This window comes from Canis aureus, chromosome 21, assembly GCF_053574225.1.
Source record: "Canis aureus isolate CA01 chromosome 21, VMU_Caureus_v.1.0, whole genome shotgun sequence".
NCBI classification, from domain to species: domain Eukaryota; kingdom Metazoa; phylum Chordata; class Mammalia; order Carnivora; family Canidae; genus Canis; species Canis aureus.
In genome coordinates, this window is record NC_135631.1 from 6190412 (window position 1) to 6215418 (window position 25007).

At 41.9% G+C, this 25007-nt stretch overlaps 1 protein-coding gene across 7 annotated transcripts in view; it reads right to left on the reverse strand.

Annotated features, from left to right (window-relative positions):
* Positions 1–25007, reverse strand: part of KMT5B (lysine methyltransferase 5B) — a 55805-nt gene continuing 30798 nt past the window's right edge. For 5 of the 7 annotated variants that reach the window (XM_077862650.1, XM_077862647.1, XM_077862648.1 and 2 more), the window contains 8 exons: positions 24207–24275; positions 19765–19930; positions 19266–19375; positions 17621–17787; positions 17309–17328; positions 17091–17227; positions 11057–11253; positions 1–4147 (listed from right to left, as the gene is read on the reverse strand). In XM_077862650.1, coding sequence (XP_077718776.1) covers positions 2664–4147; positions 11057–11253; positions 17091–17227; positions 17309–17328; positions 17621–17787; positions 19266–19375; positions 19765–19930; positions 24207–24275 — 2350 coding nt within the window. In that variant the 3' untranslated portion in view covers positions 1–2663. Of the gene's footprint in view, positions 4148–9761; positions 10761–11056; positions 11254–17090; positions 17228–17308; positions 17329–17620; positions 17788–19265; positions 19376–19764; positions 19931–24206; positions 24276–25007 lie in introns of those variants that run through there. The other 2 variants (XM_077862652.1, XM_077862646.1) reach the window with 2 other exon arrangements.

The window sequence follows — 25007 nt, forward strand, 5'->3', positions numbered from 1 at the left end:
TTGTTTTAATTTCCGAATTTATTAAAATGATTAACCTCAATACTGCAAGTGCATGTACAAAATATTTGTAAAAAATGTTTTTAATGAAACGTTAAAGAACTTACCTCAAATGCTGAAAAAGTCCTTTTTTTCATTCTTTCAGTACAAGGAATACATTGTATCTCAAAAGTATTACAACTCGGCAAAACAATTTAAGACAGTAATTTGAAAAATGATTGAAAATTGAATACTTTACATGTACTTTTATGATCATTTCCTAATTCGTACAATGCCAAAATCTTTACGAATCATTGCATAAGCTCAAGCTCAAAGTTGTATTGGACACAACCTCTTCTGAGCGGTCGCCCGCGTGTGGATGTTGCCACTCCACGCGGTGCAGTCTACGCAGCTCCGGGGGCCCTACCCGGTTTCCCTGCAGCGCTTGTGCACCCCGAACTCCCGAGGGGGGGCCGCCGCTCGGGCCCACGGGAGTGTCGGCCTCCAAAAGACGAGGCCGCGATACAGTTAAAACGAACATAAATAAGTTACTAAACTTCAGCTGAGAAATGGAGAAACGTGGGAAATGTGGTATTTTGTGACTTTTTCCTTTCCATGGGAATTCCTGAAATGGCTGTTGCTGGCATCCCGGGAGGCGGCCTGAGACGCGGGCTCTGCACCTCTGCCGAGACCACCACACTAAGACGAGGCTGGAGGGGGGCCACCGCTCTCTGGCGCTTTCCAGACCTTCCTTGGCCGCGCGGTCTCGAGGGCCTGGGGACAGACCCTGGGGGGCGCCGGCGGAGCCGGGTGGGGGTGCCGTGGGCCGGGGGGTCTGCGCCCGCCTCCACGCCACTACCTGAGGGGCTGCCCTGCGTGGGACAGACAGTAACGGGGCGACTTGGACCACAAGAGACCTCCCTAAAGGACGTGAGGAGAAACAAAATTCTACATGGCAAACACTTTTATGAATGTTACTCATTTCTACGTGGAACCTAACAGCAACCGTTTTGTGGGCCTCAATCTAAAGAGTGTCCCCGGAACCTGGAAACCGGGAGGAATCACCTAGAAATAACAGTAAGCATTGAGGTTTTCTCCACTGGACTTTTCATTACAGGCAGATTCCTTGTAATATTTTAAGACATGGGCTAACTTTTCTATAGACACTACACGAATCCCCTAAATTGATTTTACTCAGGAACACTGTATATCTGAAAGCACATGTACACATTTCCCAGAAATAAAGAGACCCACTGGTGTCAAACACCTGCTACAGATTTATATTCCCAAATTCTTTGTCCAATGATTTGTAAAATAATCCAGACAAATGAAAGGTTGGTATTGAACATAAAGTAGTAATCAAAAATTTGCTCATTAAGTTACTTAAAATTAATTTCTCTTTTCAAAGTGCTTCAAAAAAACAAATTAAATCTGACTCCTCTTTTCATTTAACTGATAATATAGTCAAAAAATCTTTGATAGTTTCATACATAAACATAAGCCAAGAACTCCCACTGATGCAGTGCTTAAAACTATATATTTTATAATTTCCTATTTTATTGGCATGAATATTTCTAAACTTAAAAACCTTCCTGGTAAGTTCTTTTAATTTCTTATGACAAAAATTTCTCACAACACACAAATATTTACAACATATACATTGTTTTCAGTTCTTTACACTGAATTTCAAAGACAAACATTTTTATAGGTTACCACAGAACAAAAGCTGTGACTGTTTTTATTTCATAAACTATTATAAGTTAAAGTGAATAGAGTTTTTAATATTCCTTGTAGCATTTTACAAGTGCAACAGAAACCTTGAAGACCCAAATTAAGAGAGCTGTAGTTCATTAGATAAATGTTGCTTGTTGTCATCACATTGTTCACAGCAAAGTTTTGAAAAAATAAGCACCAATCATTCTTGCAAAGAACAATTTTATCTAAAAGGATTGAAAAGTGTTAAATACAAGGTCTTTAATTTACATGACAAGCAATAAATACGCTGTATTGGAACTCATCCTGCACACTGCTATCCTCGTACATATAATGTACTGAAAAGTTAGCGGTCACGCGTGTAATTGTACTTTTTTTTTTTTTTTAAAGTAACCAATTCGACTCCTAATTGATGGTTTGCTCTTTTTAGGCAAGGCCACAAATAGTACACCTGGGCCAGCAAACAGTGTGAAACTGACAAAACTCCGAGGGGGAGACATTTAGCAAATAAATCAAAAAGCCAAAGATCATTGCTGGTGATATTAGCATATACTAGAAAACCTTAATATGCTGCTACTATGATTTGTTTTAAATTATTGTTTAGTCATATATTAAAGAGCCAGTTGATGCTCTTAGTTTAAAAAAAAGAAAAGAAAATTGTGTAGCCACATTATTGTTTTCAACGTCCTGTGTGGAAAGTTGCTTATCACTGTACAATTTTGCTTGAGCCTTTATTTTACAATGGGGCTTTCCCTCTAACTCAGAATTGCACATAAGAAGGCTATTTAAAAAGTACAATAAAAATTTGCACAAATCAGACTTAGGGAGAGTCAGTGCGCTGTACACTTTCTACAGTATGACGCTGCTAAGTAAAGAGAGAAGGGAAGTGCGGCCGCTAGAACGTCTCGGGTGAGGAATAACTGGAATTTGTTTTTATTTAAGTAGGTTTCCCAGACCAAACTGAGACCAAGAGCTTATGCATTGAGCCTCAAAGACTGGTCTTCTCTCCTCCGGGAAGAAATGTCAATATCTATGGAGTCCTTCCCAACGATCAGCCGCAAGCGCTTGGCCGGAGGAAGAGGAATAAAGTCATCCTCGAAGTCCTCCTCGTAGTCCTCGTCCTCCTCGTCGCCCTCCGAAGAGGAGGGCTCATCTGTGCTCTCCTCCTCATACTGGCTGTAGTCATCCACTTCCATGCGGGACTCCAGCAGCGAGAGAGGGTCGCTGCAGCACACCCCGTTCTCGTGAAGCCCCTCTGTGTACGGCCCCCGACCTTCCTCATCCCGCTTCAGCTGGATCTTTAGTTTTGTGGAGCTGCTGCCTGACCCTGAGTTAAACCCATTATTGAGCTTTGCTACATACAGATTATTATCATTTTCATGGTCTTTACTTAACTTGATGCTTATTTTTGAAGAATTCATCCCATCATTCTCTTGGTCGTTTGTCTTGCTGCTGCTATCGTGACGCCTACGAAGAGTCAATTTGGGAATCCCAGAGTTATTCTCCAAGATCAACTGGGCATCATACCTTGTGATCCGCCTCTTCTTTTTACTTTTTGCAGTTCTGAAGCCATCTTTTGTTTTGAAGCTGTCAGACGTCACGACTGAACCGCCACCGGGTGATGGACTGGGAGCCCAGTCTGGGTAGCTTCCCGGTGTGGCCTCCGAGGCGCTGTGCTCGCCCGGCTCGCAGTGGGGCCCCAGCACCTCCGGTGCCACACTGGCTTCCCCAGGGGACTCCTGCCCTACAGCGGCCTCCTCGGCCTTGGCCACCTGTTTCACAAGTTTTCCTTGTCGCGATTTCTTCTTGGACAAACCACTGTCACTCCTTGGACACTTTGCTTCCCCCTTTTGTGCAGTTCCATGAGCCGGGTCTTCTTCCTGTGCCACGGGAGTTGGCTGCTCGCCACCGTCCGGGCAAGGTTCTGTCACGCTGCTTGTATAGCCGTCCAACGTATTTGGTTCTAGCTTGATGTCAGAAGGCTCCTTCGGGTTCATCCTTGTCCTGGTCGAGCGCCTGGTGGTGTAGGTGCAGGGGACGCCATCCCCGAGCGGCGGGGCGCCCCGGCCGGAGCTCTGTCTGTGCTCTCTCGCCGCGTGTCTAGTTAAGCACCCACTAGCTGCTGTGGCTTGAGCTGGTCCCTCTGGCTCCTTGTCTTTTTTAATGGGTAAGTTTTTATACAGAACTACTTTGGGCTCTTTAAGTACTAAGTTCCCCATCTCGAGTTTTCTCGAAGCACTCTTTTGCTCCAGCCGTTTGCAATGATTTCTTAATTTTATCTTTGAAAGTAAAGGCTTTGCAGGCTTTTTCAGTTTCTTTGGTACCCTGGAATTATTTATATGAGTTAGCTTAGATGAGGTAGAGTTGGAAGAAGCTGGAATTCTTGACATAGATTGCCTTGTTAATGTTCTGCTCTTGCTGTTCTTTTTCACACCAACTGAAGATTTTCGGTTAGGAGCTGTAAATTAAGGAGAAAAAAAAAGGATGAAAATCAGCCGTGGTAACACAGGAGTGCTCAACAAAACAGTGCCCACACCTGTCAGCTACGAAATGTTCAGATACTACCAGCACGTGCAGGACAGACCCCGTTCCATCTCCGCTGGCACGCGAGCACCCCCACACTACTTTCCTTAACTTCCCAACTGCTGCCTCCGAGTTACAGAGCATCTGTGTGTTTCACACAGCAAGGTCCGGGGTTCCACTCCGAGCCTGTCCACAATCTATCACAGTACTTGTCCACAGAAAGAATTTCTTTTCCTGAGTCATCTTCCCAAGTATTTTACCACATAAAAGATTTGAAGTAAATGAGGAAAAATAAGATTTTCTTTCACAAATTCTTAACATCATTTAAAATGGCTTTCTAAAATCCATTACTCATTAACTCAAAGGAAGTATAACACTCGACCAGTAATATAGAACAGAAATACATTATTAATGAGCTCTAACGGACACATTCTATTATCACAATGGTTTCTTTTTTTTTCTTTTTTAAGATTTTATTTATTTATTCATAGAGACAGAAAGAGAGAGAGGCAGAGACACAGGCAGAGGGAGAAGCAGGCATCACACAGAGAGCCTGATGTGGGACTCGATCCTGGGTCTCCAGGATCACGCCCTGGGCTGCAGGCGGTGTTAAACCGCTGCGCCACAGGGGCTGCCCCTCACAATGGTTTCAAACAAACAAGAGAGACCCTAAGAACCATATATTGTTTTTCAACAACGAACTTCACTACACAAAGTTCTCCCTCCAACTCCGTGAGGACCAGCAGATTTCCAAGGCAGAACTTGCTTGGCCCCATTCCTCCGGGGAACGCCTGCTACCAACATCAAACTAAGGCAGGAAGAAGCATGCTACTAGAGTTACACTCTTGGGACAGAAGGGGATCTACCTTCCTCTGGACAAGCATACAGAAAGGCTGTGATGACCCTACTGGGAACAGCCAGCTGAGGACCAACATGACAGGTGATCAGATTCTCAAAAGGTTTACAGGTGACTCAAGTTTAAGCTGCTTCCATGGTGAGCTTCTAACCTTACCACGGACTTTCTGCTGCCTTTGTATTTTTCTCTCCATTTGTATTTTGGACCTATGTATGATAGTGTTTTACAGTAATTTCTCAATTACTTATAGGTCCCCTCAGACCCTACCTGAAAACCTCTTCCTATCAAACTACCCTTCAGTCATTCACTAGGGAAGCTGGGATGACCAAACTAATAATTCCCACTTCTCACAAGAAAACAGCGAGAGTAAAAAGCAACTATGGGTAAATCCAGCACGCTGCCCAACAAAGACTGTTGTTAACTACATGCCCAAGGGTTGCCAGGGCGACTGGTGTTCCTTCTGCATGGCTAAGCAAGTAAGTTACCATTAGTTAGTTTTTATTGGGAGAGAAGAGCAAGAATGCATTAAAGCATTGCAAAAATATCAAACCACCAAGAATAGAAGGCTCTGTACTCAAGAAAGGTGTCTCATAAATGGCTTTGGGGTACCCAAACCAGCACAATTCCCAGGAATGAGATCCCCCAATCAGACCAAGAATGTGCTTATTTATCCATGTGGGCTACCACCCCAAAACAGCCACTTATTTTTAGAATAGTAGGAGTCATGGTTTGGATGTCATTCAACTGATGTAGCATGAATTGGAATTAAATAGAACAGCTAGAAATTATTTTTTAAAATACAAGGCTACATAGGGCATTCTTTTGTTAAAGGACCTCTTTATGCTTACAAGGCTTCCTACAAGGTAGACTGAGGAGATGTGCTTGTTGATGTAAATGCATGTCAGGGTCCCGTACTTGGCTTTCTCAAATATGGCTGTGAAGTCCTTTGGCTCTTCAAGGACCAAACTTGGTGGTTCTTGGCCTTACTATTCCTTTGGCCATTCTGTTCTCATTTTGTACATGCAATCGCCCCTTCACAATGAAAACATATACACCAAATGCTTGGCCACAATCCCCTGCAATTTGGATCCAGCCTGTCCTTCTATGGAGACAACCTTTGCCAGTCTTGGAAGACCTTCTTGGCATGAAATCCAGCAAGCACTTTCCAGTTCTTCCCCTTCTTCTTTCTCTGCAGAATGTGACACTACTAACCACTTTCTTCCTTGAAAACCCGTCCCGTTGGCTGCCCACAGGAGCACACTCCCCTGTCCTTCCATCTGCCCCTTCAACTGCGCTCGCCGGGCCTCTGCTGTCCTAGCCCCTTTGGAAACTACGTTCATTCTCTGGGTGATAAGCATCTATCCCCTTCCCCCATATGGCTCTTGCAACTGAAGCACTGGCAGCTCCCGAATCACTTTCTCTAGCCTCTCTCCTAGATTACAGATGCATATTGCCAGACACCGCTAGCATCTAGATCTTACTGAGGATGGACTCCTCACACTCCACATGACCAAACTGAACTCACCATCAAGCTTCACAGCTGCTTCTCCTTCTAAGTTCTCCATCCTGCTCAGTAACACCACCATCTGCCCAGCTGCCCAAGCAGATAGTGAGGCGACTCCAGGACTCTTGCTTTCCCTGACCGCCTCACCCAATTAGCCATAATGTCCCCGTGGATTCCACTCCTGCAGCACCCCTGTGGCCATCTACTTATCTTGGTTCACACTCCCCAGCCTGAACCATGGCAACAACACCCCTACCTTTTCTCATCTCTCCCATTGCTTCCCCAACATCCTGTTGTCTACCATGTGCCCAGAATGATCGTCCTAGTATAACATGTCACTGGCAGGCTTTAAAACTTTCAATAACTTAATGCCCTATGAATAAACCCCTAATTTTAAACAATGGTCATCTCTCTTTTCCACCCTCTACTCCAGCCATGATGTACTTTACTTATTTGGGCCCTACTCTCGTCCCTACAGCTCCATTTATGAATTCCCTCTGCTCTCAACATGCTTTACTTGGCCAACCCCCCATCCCCTTTAAGACTCAGCTTAGGAAATGCTTTGCTCAGGGAGCCTTTGCGACGTTTTACAAATGACAGGTCACCCTTCCTCTGTATTCTCAGAGCACCTGAAATTCTCCTTACTCCAGCTTGTATTTTAATCTATTAGGCGAGTCTCATTTTATGGTGATTCTGAATCCACCCCTGCTTCCAACAGATTCATTGTTAGCTGACTACAGTGAACCACTGACAAAGCACTTGTGTTTGTGTTCTAAACAGCACAAAATAAACTGTATTTGATGCTATGTATTACTTCTATAGAGATCTCACTTTCGTATGTTCATGTATTGGTCTAGTCTCATTTTAAAAACAGTATCTCAACAAAAGCCCAGCTAAGAGGTAAGTTCATTAAGTCAAAGGTCAGAAAAGACACAGACAGGCTGGGGAGGAGACATGTGAGCAATGTGACTAAGATGGGAGCCCCAAGGGTGCCCAAGGGCTCTTCTCTACCAGATGGTTTACCCAGTCCTCTGGGTGTTCAGGCTGACAGTGATGGTAGGCTAGAGAAGGAAGACAGTAGCCACAACACAAGCTAATGGAAGTCTGTCAAGAGACTGAGGATTTTGACAAAGTGGAGATCAGGTATTGCGGCTCCGCGGGTCCCAGTACTGCCACACATAGGCGACTCTCTGGCCTAGCGGTGGGGACAAACCCCCAGTGCATTACCTAAGACAGTAATTTTATTTTTAGCAATTATTATGTACTGGTGCTATGCAAAATAGACAAACCAGTTATGATCTCAATCCTAAGATGCATTCTTTGTAGTAAGTGCTATTAAATCCATGTGACCACCAAGCTCGTATGGACGAGCATGTCTAAGATCGTCCACCTGGTAAGTGGAAGAGGTGCGATTTGGACGGAGGTCTGTGGCTTAAGATCCACTGTATTAAGTAGGCCACAGAGTTACAGTGTGGGTCCCAACTCCTGGGTAGAGGGCCCACGGCATGGCCATCACCATCATTTCAGGGTGTCCTCCAAATTGCAAGGCAGCCCTGTGTGGGTATCAAGAATTACAGCCAGATATAAGAACAGCAAAACAACATCAAAGCTTCCCGCACACTCGGGCTGGGTTCTGTACTGGAGAAGTCCTGGAAATGCACTCTATCAACGTGAACCAAGGGAGTGTGAGGGCCATCCACAGCCTGGCATCTTCAGAAGTTGAAGATCCAGTAAACCCTGAATAAGACTTTAAAGAGTTCACTTCAAGTTTGTCAGGCACAATAAGCATCTTCCATCTCACGTGACCAACACATACTGGCAGTGGCTGCCTGGAGCAGGGTGTTGGAAAGGACTCTGAAGCAGCCTGTAGGCTCATCAGCAGAGAGTATTCGGATCAACAGAGAAGTCTGACAGTTGAGAGTGAGAAGTGGGTGACCCAGTCCACTATATCTAGGACAGGCGCTCCAGAGTTAAGATAAACCTATTCCACTGGCCTGGTCTTCTGGGTCTCACACTGACTCGTGGCACTGTCACGACCCACACCCCGTATCACAGCACTATGGGGGTATGTGTGGCCTAGCCATCGAGGCGTGAGAGGCCTAAAAAGCCACAATCTTCTAAAATGCATTATAATTCAAGTTTGTGGACTGAATTTGTGAAAATGGATTTCTTGTTGTTTCCTCTTTCCAGATGCTAAAGCCAACAGTCAACTTGTGGCTCTTGAGACACTTTTCAAAAAAAGAATCTGTGCAGAAGAAATAATTTTTCTCCTAAGCAGAAATGTTTCCTTAAAAAGAACACATAAGCTGTTCAAAGAAAGTTCTCTGCCAGGTGAACTCTAAACAAACTGCAGAATAAGGATGGCAGCTGCACACGGAGAAAGGACCCTGAGTCCATAAACAACAAGTAGGCCGCCTCCTTTAGGACAGGCTCAGGCAGCTCTGGCTTTGCTTCCTGCTGCAATTTGAAAAAGTCTTTCTTAAAAACCGGTAGAAGTGTATGGTCAAGACAGACACTGAAAGAAATACCGTCTGAAAGAATACCTGTGGGAACTTGAAAGAACACTGCTGTGAAAGTGACCTAGTGTAGGGCAGTCTGCTCCTCCAGAGTATGGAGTTGCATCTGTCAACTCACACATGGCCCCTCAAAGTTAGCTACAACCAACCCAAGTACTCAAAACCATCATTCTGCAGAAAGGTAATTTGAACAAAGTCAGCCCCCTCCCATCAGCAGTCACGGGGAAGTGCTGCATTTCTACTCAGTCATGCTGAGACCACAGCTCAAATGGCATTTATAGTCTGCTCGGCGTCATTGTGTACTTGTTGTATCCTGGAGCTAAAGCGTAAGCTCCCTGAGGGAGGAACCTGTGTCTCATTCATCTCTGTATCTCTTCAACAACTAGAAGGCTTTTAAGTATTTGGTTTACTAATAAACATTTCCTAGATGGTCCCACAGCAGTCAGTATGCTTCCAGAAACTACCTATATTATGCTCTTTTAGACTCCGTGGTGTACTGAGTTCAGTATGTATACAGTAGGAATAGAGTTAACGCCCCCCGTGTCACAGAGCCATCCGGTGTGGGCAGCGTGGTGGCCGTGTCCGCGCTCTGTAGTGTTTCATGCACATATTTCTAAACCAGGCTTCACAAGTCTCCAGTTTCACCAAGGAACCAGACTCCGAAAACAAAACGTTGATTATGTTCCATTTATTATTAGAACCAACAGTCAACAGTGAATGACGGGCTAACTGCTCTCTCTGTTCACCTGGGACATTAAAGACTGGAATAGGAACACAGTACTGCTCTTCCACTATGGGGGTTACACCTGGACTCTGACCCTCCAGCAGCAGGCGGATGCAGGAATTCACGGCAGTGACAGTGGCCATCACAGGACAAGCCTTCCCTTCTCTCCAGGGTTTTCTGCAGGGGAAGGGTGCATCCACGCTGGGCTGCAAACATCTGAAGATGGGGAGAGGAGCCTCAAACAACCCGACTCCAGAAGGCACAGAGGTGCTACCAAGTACCTACAGACACTTGGCATGCCAGAACAGGAACCCCTAGGGATCACTGAGTCAAAACCTTGAGGCTTTATTCCTGTCAGAAACAAGTCAGACTAAAAAGCCTACAGCTTTAGTGGCAATGAGAGGAAACTGGTGTTACCCAGAGGAAACGGCAGCCATGAGCATGGTCCCAGGACTTCAAAGTTCCACAAACATGACGCGTTTCCTTTTGCCCGGCTAGGCTTGCTTCGCTTTCTTGCCTCTTTATTCTCCATTCTCTCTGTTTCCAGTTTCCATACGGTCTTGCCCCCACGCACAACTGGCATCTTAATGCTGGCTTCTTCTTTGCACCTCTCTTGCTCCTTTCAGTGGTGGCTAACGCACCACGTCACAGTACAGCGACATTTGAAACGCTCCTCTATCACAATTCTGAGTCTGGTAACTGGTGGTTTGGTGAATGGGCTCAGTTCAGTTTGCAAAGGGCAAGCAAGCAGTAAAAAGGCAGAAGCCTTGAGGCCAGAGCTATGAACTGCCCAAGTTCGCATCATGCGTGCTAACGGACCAGCTTGGCGCACGGACACGTACGTGCCTCTACGCCTCTACCCAGTCCTTCGTCTTCCTGTAGGACCTACCGCCATCATGACAGTCAAACTAACACCTTGAAAATGTTTCTCTCAAACATAGGACGACCCTGGAACACATGATGAAGAATGTAATATCCAGTTACCAGGAATTCAAGAAAAGCAGACAGTTCAGTCTAGAGTACAGGACTGAATCTGGAGGCAGGATACAGACTGCTTTTGTGCTCAGATCGTTTCTAGAACCTTGCAGTGCTGCTGAAGCACACGAGTCCCAGAGCTTCTCTCAATTTTTAAAAGATCAAAACTACTGAAGTGAAGCACACTTTAGAAAGATCATTGTGTAAAAATACTTTAAAAATAATAATTAAAAAAAGAAGATAGATGCTTATCAATCTCCCTTACTTACTTGCATTGTTTTTTTCCTGAGTGGTATCTGCATCAGTGTTAGAGCTGACAGATTGACTGTCTGAGTTTTTGCTGCTGTCACCTAACTTTTTAAGCCTATTTAAGCGTTTATCTGTCTCTCTGAGTCCGTATTTGCTATTGATAACAGGAGCAGGTGCAGGCAGTCCCACTCTGGATTTAAAAGCACCGGTTCCCCGTCTGAAAGAGAAAACAGCACAGGTTAAACAGACAGTGTATTTACTATAAGGTCAGCTGCTGAGGGCTCATGGCCACATCAAGTTCACAGATGAAGCACACTCACGAGGCCTCCATCATCACTGGAAATCTGCTAGGTCTAACACTCACAAAGTGGCACCTAGGTGGCTCAGTGGTTGAGTGTTTGCCTTCCACTCAGGTCGTGATCCTGGGGTCCCGGGATGGAGTCTCACATCAGGCTCCCTGCAGGGAGCCTGCTTCTCCCTCTGCCTAGGTCTATTTCTGTGTCTCTCATGAATAAATAAAAGTCCTTTTTAAAAAAATGTTTAACACTCTCAAAATAATTAAGTGTATCTAAAATTAACACAAAAAACTCCTTTAAACCTTAAATAACAACCTATGATTATTATCAATTAATTATCAATCGCCCACGAGAAACTCCTAGACCCTGTAGAAGTCCACGTGTAGGTAGAATTAATTCCTCAGTTTCAAAGCTGCTTAATTGATAGTTAGATTTACATTATATCTTAAATAACCCACCCATTAATTATATTCCAGCTTTGCTCTATGCAATTTAACTCTGTAATACTAAATATTAAGAATTAAGGAATTAAAAAACCCAGAGAACTTCCATAAATTAAGTCATTATATAGATCTTGATGTTAGATACAAATCTTAATTGAAAAAAAATTTTTTTTAAATATTTATTTATTCATGAGAGACACACACACAGAGAGAGGCAGAGACACAGGCAGAGGGAGAAGCAGGCTCCATGCAGGAAGCCTGTCGTGGGACTCAATCCCGGGTCTCCAGGATCAAGCCCTGGGCTGAAGGCAGCGCTAAACCGCTGAGCCACCTGGGCTGCCCTTAACTGAAATTCTGTATAAGATGGCTGTATCAGTGAAAATTTAACTTCCAAAACAATAAAAACTGTTTAATTTCTTTCAAGTTATTGAGATAAACGTGAATGACCATAATTAACACAATGTTACTAAATAAAACACATTAAAAGACTTGCTTTTACTACGGAACAAGAATGATTTGTAGCCTACTCTAATAATTTTATTTTTATGTAAGTTCTTCTGAAATGAGGGTGCTCACGAAGAGGCTCTCATCAACTTTAATGAATCTAGCTTTGCAGACATTAATTTTATTTGGTGATTACTTCTACTCAACTCAATTTAAGAGAAGAAGTTAATGAGATTTAAAAAAGGCACTACATATTACAATTAAAAAGTGAGAAATCTTTTTGGCCAAAATGTCTTCACGGATTTGCTTTTTTGTCCTCAGCTTGTAAATGAAAAGCCATATACAACAACTTTTGAACACACAGTAAACTGTGGGTGTCCTCCAGCCTAGGAGCAGTACTGGCTTCCATAAGATCCTGTATGATTCCTACCTTTCAGGATGTGGATGAGGACAAAATAACTTCTCCAAGTAATTGGAGTGCTCAACTTTTAGCTAAGGGACAAAACAAAACTTTCAATTTCCCTTCCTACCATCTTACATCTTAAAGCTAGGGGCCACACACCCAAACCTATCGCCAAAACTCTCTCTGGTAAGTAGGGTGAGCATTCTTGCTCTCTTCACCTTTCCAGAACAGATTTGGAACTCTATTAATGTTTCTATTAAAATCACAACAATCTTATTGTGTGGCTGCCTCAGTTCTGATCTTGGAATGTGAGTTAGAAATCATGGTAAAACGCCCAGGTAATCATTACCCAGGCAGGCAAGCAGTTCCACTTCACATTAAAACATGTGCAGAAAGAAAATACAGTTAATGTCAAAGGTGATTTCATTTCATGGAGATTAAGAGAGTAATACATCATTTTCAGATATTCCATGCCTCTTCCCTATAACCTTTAACATTTCTGGTTCATATCTAGAAAAATGGGCCATATTAAAAGTATGCTTAAATACAAATGATCATGATGGAATTATTTTTTTCTGGAAATTAGAGGGTTTTTTTTTTTTAAAGTACTCTACCATTCATCTGCTTCTCTACTTCCCTGATTTTTTCTAACTTATGCAAGTAAGACTTGCTCCTGCTTGCTGCAACAAGCAAAACAATCCTAGTATCTAAATCCATACAGCAAAAGTTGACAGTCAGCCACCCTGCACCCCCAGAGCCCTGAGGTACCAGTGTTAACTGCCTGCCAGTGTGTCATCCTTCATTTGTTTACCATAGTCTGTACACCAGTCTATGTGGTTGGTTTTTAAGCAAACAAAACCAAAAACGAAACAAAAATGTACAGTAATACTCAGCAATCAGCTTTATCATTACATTTTGTACAAATACATCTAAACTGAACATGTTTTGAAAATTGTATTTTTACACTGAATACACATTCCATGATATAGTCTATCATTCCTCATTGATGGTTACTGAAACTTGCAGGGTTTTTTGTTGTTGTTGTTGTTGTTGTTGTTATATTGCTATAGAAACCAAATCTTTACTACCACTCACATTTCCACAGGACAGATTCTTCCATATGGGACTGACTGCCAGGTAAAAGGGTGCACTTATTTTGAACTATTGCAGATAATTCGTGGCCCTACTAACAGTGTATGAGTGCCCGTTTCTCCACATCTTCACCAGCACTACAGAGTATTCCTCTTAAATTTTACCAATTTGATAGTGACAATGAATACCCAATTAGTGTTTTAACTGCCTTGTTTATGGCCATGATTTTCTGTGAGGCATCCTCCTTACCTTTCTCTTCTGGAGTCTGTCTTTTCCTTATGAGTTTCTAGGAGCTTCTTTGTTATTTGGATTATTTACTCTTTGCCACATGTGTACTGTTTTCCCTCTGGTTCATCAGTTGTCTTTGACTTTACTTTTGACCAGACATTTTCGTAGTCACTGTTTCTTATTTCTTTCAAAACATGTCCACTACCCCAAGCTTAGGCAGATAGTCTAATTTTTTTTTTCTAACAATTTTGCATTGTATTTTAAAACTGAAATCTTTAACCCATCTTGAACTTAACTTGGTTTTCTTCCAGATGCACAACAAATGATACTAACATCATTCATTAGGAAAAATCATCATTTCTCCTAATGTGATATCAGAATCACACACACATTCGCCTCTGTGTCCTTTTATCTGTTTGTGTATTTCTGGGCCAACAGCATCAAATGTTGATGACAATAGTCTCTTAGTTATTTTTGAGGTCTGATAACGCAAATCTCCTCTAACTATACTTTAGAAATGTTTTCTTGGTTATCATCAGACATATTTCAATATAAAAATAAGCTAGCCCTTCATATTTTTTGGTCCTTCATTAGACTTGAATTCCTCACATTTTCTGCAGTAAAATCCATAGCATTTACTTATGAACGCATTACATTCACAATAGTGATCATCAGGATAGTTAGAGCCAGAAACATGCATCAAATGCATCCTGGACACTTCACCCATGATCTCAGTGCCTCTGTGAACTTTCTGCTCACCCATTTCTTCACGGGGCCACCTCTTCTCAACCTACAGTTCCTGGCAGAGCACATGTGTGCATGTCCCTCTCACTGCACTGCTCTCATAGCTGGCATCATGCTAAGTCTTGTTGACCCAGCATGTACTAGACCTAACATAAATTAACTACTCAGTTACTATCTGATGAATAACTGAAGGAGTCCCTTTAACTAGTTTTACCCTCTCAGGTGTTCCTGAGAATGTCACAAATATTTGCAGTCAACCTTTAAAATCAAACTGCTCCAAATGTCTGAAAATAGCCATGGCTACTGTTTGGAGTAACATTCATCTGACCAATGAGAAACTGAAGCTTACAGAGTACTACTTTGCCTGAGGAACAGGATGATAAGTGCAATTCTAGACTATGGTAAAAGAGCTGCTTTGGGTTTGGTTCAGAATCCTGAGTATGGAGTTACATTTTTCAGGATAGCCACCAAAAGCTTATTTAGAATACTGTTTGCTCTGTTCACTCATTCCTTCATTCAATGACCAAATATTTATCAAGAGCCTACTATGTGGGACGCCTGGGTGGCTCGGTGGTTGAGTGTCTGCCTTCAGCTCAGGGTGTGAGCCTGGGATCTGGGATCGAGTTCCGCATTGGGCTCCCTGTAAGGAGCCTGCTTCTCTCTACCTATGTCTATGTCTGTCTCTCTCATGAATAAAATAAATCTTTAAAAAAAGAACATATTATGTGCCAGGTACTGTTCTGGATGCTGGGGATATGGTAGTAAGTGAAAAGGACAAAAATCTCTGCCTCCATGGGGCTTACATTTTAATGGGCAAATAACCAGAAACCACAAAATAACTTTATGTTAACATCTGTGCTGTTCTACATGCTTCACATAAAATAACAAATTTAATCCTCATGGTGACCCTGTGAGATTGCTTCTAACGTTATCTCCACTTTACAGATGAGGTGATTAAGGCATAAGAAGCAGCTAAGTTGTCCAGGATCATGTAGCTACTGAAGTGCAGTCAGTCACAGGATTTCAACTCAGGCTATTTTAGATCTCAGGCACCTAAGTGCTACACTATGTTCTCCCTAGAAAATGATTTTGAAGTGTTATTCAAGTATAATTAAACTACTTAATGGATTAAAAGTCTTTTTGTGGGCTGGTCTAAGATTCAATCAACACTCAAATCATTTTTTATGTAGTAAATGATAGTTTTTATACCACTCTCTCAGCAGCAGCAGGAATAGGTTTTCTGCCGTTTTTTATGGCAAAGACCCTGGTGATGGGAGAGAAGTGACTGGGGTAGTATCGTGACTCCATGCTTCTACTGTCTCATGACATAGGGGGATTCTCCAAACTACCTAGAAAGAAGGAAACTGGGGTGTTGGGGATTCACTACCTCTCCCTAGGCTGGCTGGCTGCAAGCTGGGTGTTTTCAGAGGGAGAAGTAGTACTACTGGACAATCCTGCTCATATTTGTAAAAGCAGTATGAAGTGGGCAGAATTAGGGCTTTGTCATTCCGCTGCAATGGATTCAGACACTTTAATTTCTGTACTCGCAACATGGGCACATGACTAGTACTCTTCTCTCAGGACTGCCGTGAGGACTGAATTCATTAGGTCAATAAAGAGCCCAGCACAGTACAAGAAAAACAAATTCAACAAATCCAGGTTTACTCCGCTATGTGACCTATACGAATGTGCACTGCCTTGTAAGAAGCCCTCCTGCAGCACTAGCCAAGACAAGTTTGTGAAGCCATCTCTGGGAGCTCTGCTATGCAGAAATCAGTGCAATGAGTGAGTGTGAAGCAGCAGTCTTGCTAAGTCAGATCTGGGGATTTCTATGAGGACTCCAGAATCTTTATGGGTCACAAGAGGTTCCTTATTAAGGAAAAAACAGAACCCAGGAATGTGAAAAGTATGTATATCAAAACATAAAAATTCCTGTGGTGAGCACAGCAGAGATGCCAAATCATTATGTTGTACATCTAAAACTAACATACTGATGTGTGTCAACTCAAGTAACTTGAATTAAAAAAATTAAAACAAACATAAAAATTCGAGAAGCCACAGCTTGGTAATACACAAGACAACTTCAGGGTTTTCATGTGATTATCAGCAGTGAATATCACTTGCTATTTTGGGGCAACCCCACTCTCGCACTCTGTGTGTGTGTGTGTGTGTTATTTCTCATTCTCTCCTTAGGCACGTTGGTATTCTGACCTACTCAGAAGAATAATAAGCTGGTAAGAAGACTTTAAAGGACCAGGTGCCAAAGTCCCTCAAGAACTCTGCATCTCTGACTGTTGACATACACTGTGCGGGTGCATGACACCAGAACACAGAATACCACTCCTGCATGTGAGGAGGAAGTGATGTTAGTGCACGCCCACAACTACCTTACTCGATACTTTACCTTTCACAAGTGTAACACTCGCAGAACTCATTATTTTCTCCAAAAAACCCGTCTCCATAATAACAAGATATCTCTTCTCCAGGTTCAATGTCTCTCAGGGCCTTCACACACGCCGTGTCTCGACCAGTTGACACAAACTGAAATACAATCGACCCATTAAGAAACTCATACCTGAGGCAGAAACAAAATATTTGAAATAAAAAAATGTCTCTGCTTACCTTACAGTTAGGTCTGCAATCTGAAAAATGTCCAAAAGATAAAGTCAATTAACTGTAGATAAGATCTGAAACACGAACAATTACAGAAATCTGAAATAAGCTTTCCACATAATTTTACAATCTTTGATAGAAGTTTAGGTCTCGAGTTAAACTACAGGACTATTTGTTCAATAAATTGGTGGGAAAAATAAAGAAGTCACGCTGCCAACCTCCTCTGAAGGGAGACACAATTTTACACGGTCTGACAAGGCCATGCTAAGTCTTAGCCGTCCTGCCCGCCACTCGCGCGCCCGCCCGAGAAGCACAGCTTACCATGGTTTATAAAGGCGGCGGGGCCAAGCCAGAGCTGAGCACAGTTTTTCCTTGTGGAATACATGACACTGAAGTCGTTTTCTCCATGTCTAAGTAGCATGTTCTCCTCAATTTCTGAAAGTTCGGCAATACAACCCACCAGTAATTCTATTTTGTCATTTCGTTTCCTATTTAAAATATGTCATGTTAAAAATTACTAGTAATTATAAATAACAAGGCTTCTTTTAATAAAATAAGCCTGTCCAATCAATACCAGGAATTGAGAAGGCCTAGTTGTGTGTACTACTTTAGCCGAGCCCCCAGGAACTCCATCTGGGCACGGCCTTGCCCTCCCCAGAAGCCTTCAGCCTTGTGCCAAGGTTGCTTGGGAGGCTGTCTCATCACTACGAGAAATCAGAAGGTGCTGTGCTACCTATGTCTCTGAATGCCCTGCAGCAGGCAGGTGCTAGGGTGTTTTGCAGGCAGGAAGGACTCAAATGCCCACTCCACTGAATTCAACTTGGTGACAATGGACGAAGGTCTCAAGACAGAGACAAGCAGTAGTAAAAGGTCACGGGGACCCAGGATTGGGATGCTACCCTCTAGAGCAGCACCATTCAAGAGAAATGGAATGGAAGCCAAACACAGAATCCTCAGCATTCTAGCAGCCACATTAAAAAAAGTAAAGAAAAAAAATAGATGACATTACTTTTAGTTATTTTTTTGTAACCCAACACACCCTCAATATTGTTCTAGCAGACAATCAGTAGAAGAATCAATGGGGAATACAGTTTAATACAAAATCTGCCAGTATCACACTGACAGCATTTCTCAGGTCAGACTGGCCACATTTCAAAGGCCCACGAGCCACAGGCTGGTGTCTACTGTACTTGACAGCGCAGTTCTGGAATACAAGACCTCAAAGCTCTACATCCACGGACAGAGAGCCAGGGGAGCAGAGTAGCAGGTTGGATACATTCCGATGCACACTCACACGCACGCACTTATCCAAGAGACCTGAGTGTGCTGCTCTTTGATCATTCCACTTTCAGTCACCTGATCCTAACATTTTTGCTATAAAAAATACTGAAGGTAGCTTATGAGAGGGGCAACATGTTCCTTCTTCTGGGAGATAAGATAGGAACAGGCATTAGAGGAAAAATATAATAAAATATTCCCTTGCAAATGGCTTTCATCCCTTCTAGCTGGACTCAATTCCACTACTCTTACTTAACCGGGCATATATATGTCTGTGTATGTATTTAGGCAGGCAATGCAGTAGGAAATTTCCACCTCTGAAATTCCTAGGATCATTATGACTTCTCATCTGACCTTCCTTTAGGCCAGCAGGAGCCGGACTCTGGAAGCCAGGTTCTCCAGCCCTGGTGCCCATTGGCTTTCAGCCTCATTGCAGAGAAGCACTCAGACTCAGTAAAAGAAAAACAAGAAGCACAATGGCTTAGGGACGAGATCTGGTTCAACCCAGATTTCTAATTTCACTGTCCTGGACCCAGGTCACAGGGTTGAGGTGCTGGCACTGCACTGGCCCCATTAAGGTATGTTCTGGCTTTACTCCTTCCCACAACTTTCTTAACACTTCAACAGTTATTTAAGAGAGAAATTTAATTAAAATTATGTTATGGGTTTATACTAGTATAATAGTTACCACTCTTTTGTTGCAACTATTTTGGCTCCATTTTGTTCAGATGAGTATCTATTACAAGGCAGTATTTCAAATCCACTGTCAGTTGCAAACATTCGCAAGTAAATAAATACCTAAACGGGGGGAAAAAAAGATATTAACTTTGTATTAAATTGTTTATCCTGTTAGACTTGCTCAGAATTATAAAAGCAAATCATTATCAACAATGTAAAACATTTAAGATCATTAAGTAATAAACTCTCTTATTTTTAAATTTCACATATTTGAATACCTACTGGCTTGGCTATGTTCCTCTAAAAGTTCACAGTAAATTTCACCTCTAGATGACAAAGTTTTCTCTTTGGAGAGTCATACAAATGATCCTATGTATTATTAGATCTTCACACTCATCAGCATTATGCAAAATTGACTTAAAGTTTCAGTGTTCATTAAAATTTAAGCTTTAGTTTCCTCTACTCTTATCCAAACTGAAAACAGTATTAATCTTATCAATAAAACCTACATGTTCCTTGAATAATTTCTCCTGCATTTTGTTCTTGTTGAGAAAATAATGCCGTGCCCATTCGCCTGAAGTCAAACATTTGAATGCTTTCTCCAAGTGTTCATCTTTCTTAAAACGTTCAATGACTTCCTTCAGTTCTTCTTGCCTTCCTTTAATAGGCCGAAATCTGAACAAAATCAAAACATTCACTTTAGTTATCTTCCATCATCCCTGGGCCACGTTAAGAGATCCTGAGATAAGAGATAACCTAAAAACAGCCAGACTTAATAAAAGATAATAATCAATAATCCTGATAATTACTGTTCAAGTAATAGTTATCACCAGGAAATAGAACTTCTCTTTCTTCAAACTGTATTTGGTATTTTTATTTTACTGTTACCTCATTTAACTGAGAAATGACCAGATGACTCAAACGAAAGCTGTTTGATTCAGGCTCACGCTAGTCATCTACTTTGGATGGTATAAAATGAAAGATCTAGAATAGAATACGTCTAATTAAGAGTTAGAATGACAAGAATTTTTAAAAACATGCAGAATCAAGCCAGAAGAGTGCAAGGCAATGAGCTTCAGAGGGATGAAGCAAACAAAAATCATGCCATAAACAGAACATTCTCCATGTGCACAGTTAGAAAAGCCCCAAATCAAGTAATATCCCAAGAGGTCCTGAAATACACCTTGAGTTTTCTAACACTCATGTCAAATTAATCTTCGGTAAGTGCAATCAGAGAGCAAAGAGTTTTGCAAAAAGCACAACTCTAGCGGTAATGTTGCTAAATTGGTGATGCCAAAGGAAAAACTGTTGGGGTAGAATTTTGAAAGGCTTCTATAATAACACTAGCCATGATGCCTTCAAAATACTGTACTGTTAGGCATGATGCAATCATGGTCCAAGAAAGACTTCAGTTGGTAAAGCCCCTTATTCTAAAGCTGTGTTCTCTAAAACATGTACTATGATTAAAGGTATTTGGACCTTAATTTCAAAATTTCTTCTCATGTCAAATTCCTTTGGTCTATCTTCTCAAAGTTTTGTTTTGTTTTTTTTTAACGTCCAACAACAAAAAGGAGCTAGACTGCTGTTCAAATAAACTGTTAAGAAGAAACTATTAGTGGTCAAGGAGAAAATATATTTGAACAACGCATCTTACTCCAACAATTAAAATTGCATATCTTGTAGCCCCTGAACATGCTAACATGGAAGTAAGACCTGGCATGAATTCCAGCACAGGAAGCATTTAAGCAGAATTTTTTTTCCAGGTAAGCTATAACAAAGGCCTTCATAAATTTCAGTGAGATTTGAAGGCACAGTATCTCACCAAGAATTCTTTATTAGGTGCTGGTACACAGGTGGCATGGGGAAAAACATGACCACTGCTCTTGAATGGAAAACTCCATAGGGACTGAGAGAAACATACATGCATCCAAGGGTTAAAAGCAAGGAATCGCTTTCCTAATGCAAGTTAGCAGGGTACAAACTACACGCTACAGCACTTTCAAGTATGGAAACCAGAACTAAGGAGTAAGGTCTGTTTGGGAAGGGGTTTTGGAGTTGACAGTGATGTGAGCAATGAGGAAAGTGGTGATTTCAGCTTTCTAAAGAAAAAGCAGAATATTACCATTGTCAGGAAAGAATCAAAAGGCGGCAGGCAAAGTGAGAGGAAGTCTAGGCAGAGGATCTTAATGAGGGTGAATTCAAAGAGTTGAACTGGGACTGAGGGAGTCAGCTTGGCCAGCAATATTGAGGGAAAGTACTAGAACAAGGAAGAGAGAAGACATGAGACCCTGAATGGGTATATACTATTTACTGGACAGGACCTCTAAGGACTTCCACTCTAGAAATGCAAGCTGACACCTCTGGGAACTAACCAGCCAGAGATTCAAGTTTCAGTGTTTCTCATGACTAGTAAGCAGAACTATGAGAAAGACTTCAAGCACATCCTGGAGAGATCATATGAATAAATGGATAATACCCTAGATTATCTTCCATTTCAATCAATTAGCATACCAGCCCTCACACCAGCCCTCACAGGTGGGAGAGTGCAAATCCTTTAAACTCAGAAGTCTTCAACTAGGCTGTCAGAATATGGTGTCAGAGAACTACCACTAAAATGATCTAAAAATCAGCTGCAGAATTATGGAAACATCCATACCATCACAGATAGAATATTAAACTACTTACTTGTAACCACCACAAGCGATTTTGTCAAGATTGGGTTTCTTAGAAAACCTAAACCCTCCTTGCCGTAACCCTACACTATGAAGTTCTCTGCACACCAAGGACAGACCAGACAACCCAGTAGCTGTCGGCAATATAGAATATGAAATGGCAGGAAATTCATGTTTTGTGGAGTAAAGAGAAAAGCACTAGTTCACTTACAGTGAATACAATGAATAAATCTACGATGTTAAGTGGCAGGGCTACGAAGCACAGAAAGAGCCAAGCCATCGTTCCATGTTTAATGTAGAACTAACCAATGGTGACAGTTTTAAAACACCGCATGGCTTGATGCATGAGAAAGCAAGCCAAAGTCCAGGCTAAATTCACCTAAAGCTCTTGAGAATGTGTCAGAAAAATAAGTTACAGACCTGGAATGGATGCTGGCTCTTCCTGACAGGCTTTCTGGGTGCTCTCCACTTCCTGAAACATGTTCCTCCCTATCTAAAAATGCCTGCCAGCTTACTTTAGTTTTGCTTACTCTTTGTTCATGATGCCAAACAATTTATATGCTAAAACCAAAAGAATCAACTGTCAATTTAGTACTATTCCGCTGCTTCTCCTGGGCTTTGTTTCTGCTTTCCTGAGTTCTATTGCTTCAAACATAAAACCTCTGAACTGTCCCTTACTATTTCTCACTGGCAGGAACTTCCATTTCACCTAAGATGTAATTTACTGTCAAAACTTACTGTCTCAGTTGGCTGTTATAGGCGTGAAATGATAGTGAGGCAAAGGAGGAAGAAATGGTTCTGGGTGCAGACAGGAAGGAAACAAGACAGTTTTCAATAATCTTATAGAAGTATATCAAAATCACCTGGCTGACAGTTCAAGTCAAATCCCATTATAACAAATACTACGGAGAGATAAAATTACTTAGTGACATAAGATTATTACAACTAATAGGGCCAGAGCAAAAGGCACTGAAAACCCTAGAAAAAGTGAAGTGATTTTCTATTAACTGAGGAGAAAAATACCCTTTGTCCTCTCCTTAAGCACAATCATTCTAAACCTACAACGCTATCCTCATGCCACAGTTCTTAAAGCTAGAAGAATATTTAGGTTATTGTGAAACAACCCTCTTGTTCCATAAATGCAGAAAACAAAGCCTAATGAAGGTTGTTAATGGAGTGACTATTATTACCCAGGCCTTGGGCCCAGTCCTACTCTCTCCTGTGGACTCTGAGGGCCCTCTGGTGTTGTTTCATGATCAGAATAGGATTTGACTTGTGTTCGCCATTGAGCATAGCACAGAGCCCAGCCACAGACAGCAAGAAGGGTAGACACAAATATATACTTTTGAATTTAGTATTTGGGGGGTGCCAAATGGTGTGGCAGGGGAGGCAAGAGACAGATATTTGGCATTTCCAAATCAGTACGTCCCTCTTCCCTCTCTTAATACGTATAATCTTTAGAACTTTAAATAAACCAAACATTTCTCTCTCCACACCTCTGATCAATGTCTGATAAAAGAAATACAAAAATATGTCACTTAAGTCATTTATTATTAAAAAGGGCAGAAAAAAACATGAATTCACACTCCCACACACCTGTTCCCCACTCTTTCCAGAGACTGACTTCCCAGGTTTTCTTGCTATTTGGATTTTCTGTTTCCAAACCCAAGTGACCACTGTGGCAATGAAGGGAAGTTGCAGATTTGTATTAGCTGTACTACTGTGCCCTTCCATTAGCATGTACACCCAAGAGCTGACTGGAGGGAGGGGGAGAAGGGTGGGGGACAGAGAAAAGGGAGCAAGGGAAGGAGAGAGGAAGAGAGAGAAAATGCTCAAATATTTAAGATATAAAATAAGAAGACTGTGAAGCAACATTGTGAACACATTTCCCCCTTTGAAGAAAGTTCAACTGCACACGGACAGTTTGTAGATGCTGAGGAATCATGCTAGAATCACAGCTCTTCATTCCTTCTTGACCTGAAAGGAAACAACCACCAGAGACATACCTGGCTGAGTCCTGCAATCAGTGCTCAGCTAATCCCAGGGAGTGACTCCTGATCTTTTGATGAATGCTTTCTTTTAAAATTACCCTGTTATGGAGTACAAGTGGTTTTTTAAATACAGCTATTACTGAGACCAAACTATTTTAAAAGGTTTGCAAAATGTTCTAAAAATCGTGTTTATGCTGACACCTCCAATTACTTAACATAAAAGAACATCATAAAGGCTGAAACAGGTTAGTTGGTATCTTATTATTGTTTGTAATGCACTCTACCTACCTCACAGGGTTGTTGTGAGGAAAACTGTCAGATTTTGAAAAATGCCTTGAGCTCCTCGAAGGAAAGGCGCTATATAAATGCAAAAACAAACAACAACAATAAAAACTATTTGTGTAAGTTGTATTTATAAGTTCTAAACAGACTTATAATATTAGTTGTCCCACAAGTCCTTAAAATGCTGTGACACTCAGAGCTTTGTGAGGCCTTGGCAGACTCAGCATACTAACAAAGGCCAATATGCCACAATTCTTTCCTTCCCACACGACATCCTTCCTCTCTTGATCACATTAAGTTAGAAGACCTAAAAATGTCTTTATGTTTTCTAATCAAGCACTTGATTTTAAAGTGACATTTCAAGTGATTTATAATTTCACATCCCATACTGGATACAAAGAAATCACATACATAAACAAGCAAAATTAAAATTAAGATGGTTTCAGCAGTGGAAAGAGGAGATAGGCTGAAGTGTAGTTTGCATTAGAAAAATAGAGAAAAATTCTAAAAGTCCCAAAAATCCTGTGAGGACTCTTCCCATTTTTTGTTATCTCCTGCTCAGCGTCCCCCCCACTCACCCAGGAGAAGGAAACCTCCGGGTCAGGTCGCCTACCTACAACAAGGGGCATTACAGAAGGTGTCCAGCCTGCTTTACGCTATCACCTCTCCACGTGCTTGTTAAATTATTAGACATTAAAAAAATAAAAATTCAGAGGCATGACTAGCAGCAACTCTGTTCTCTGGTTAAAAGGAAGAATTTAGCGATGCCTGGGTGGCTCAGCAGTTGAGCGCCTGCCCCTGGCTCAG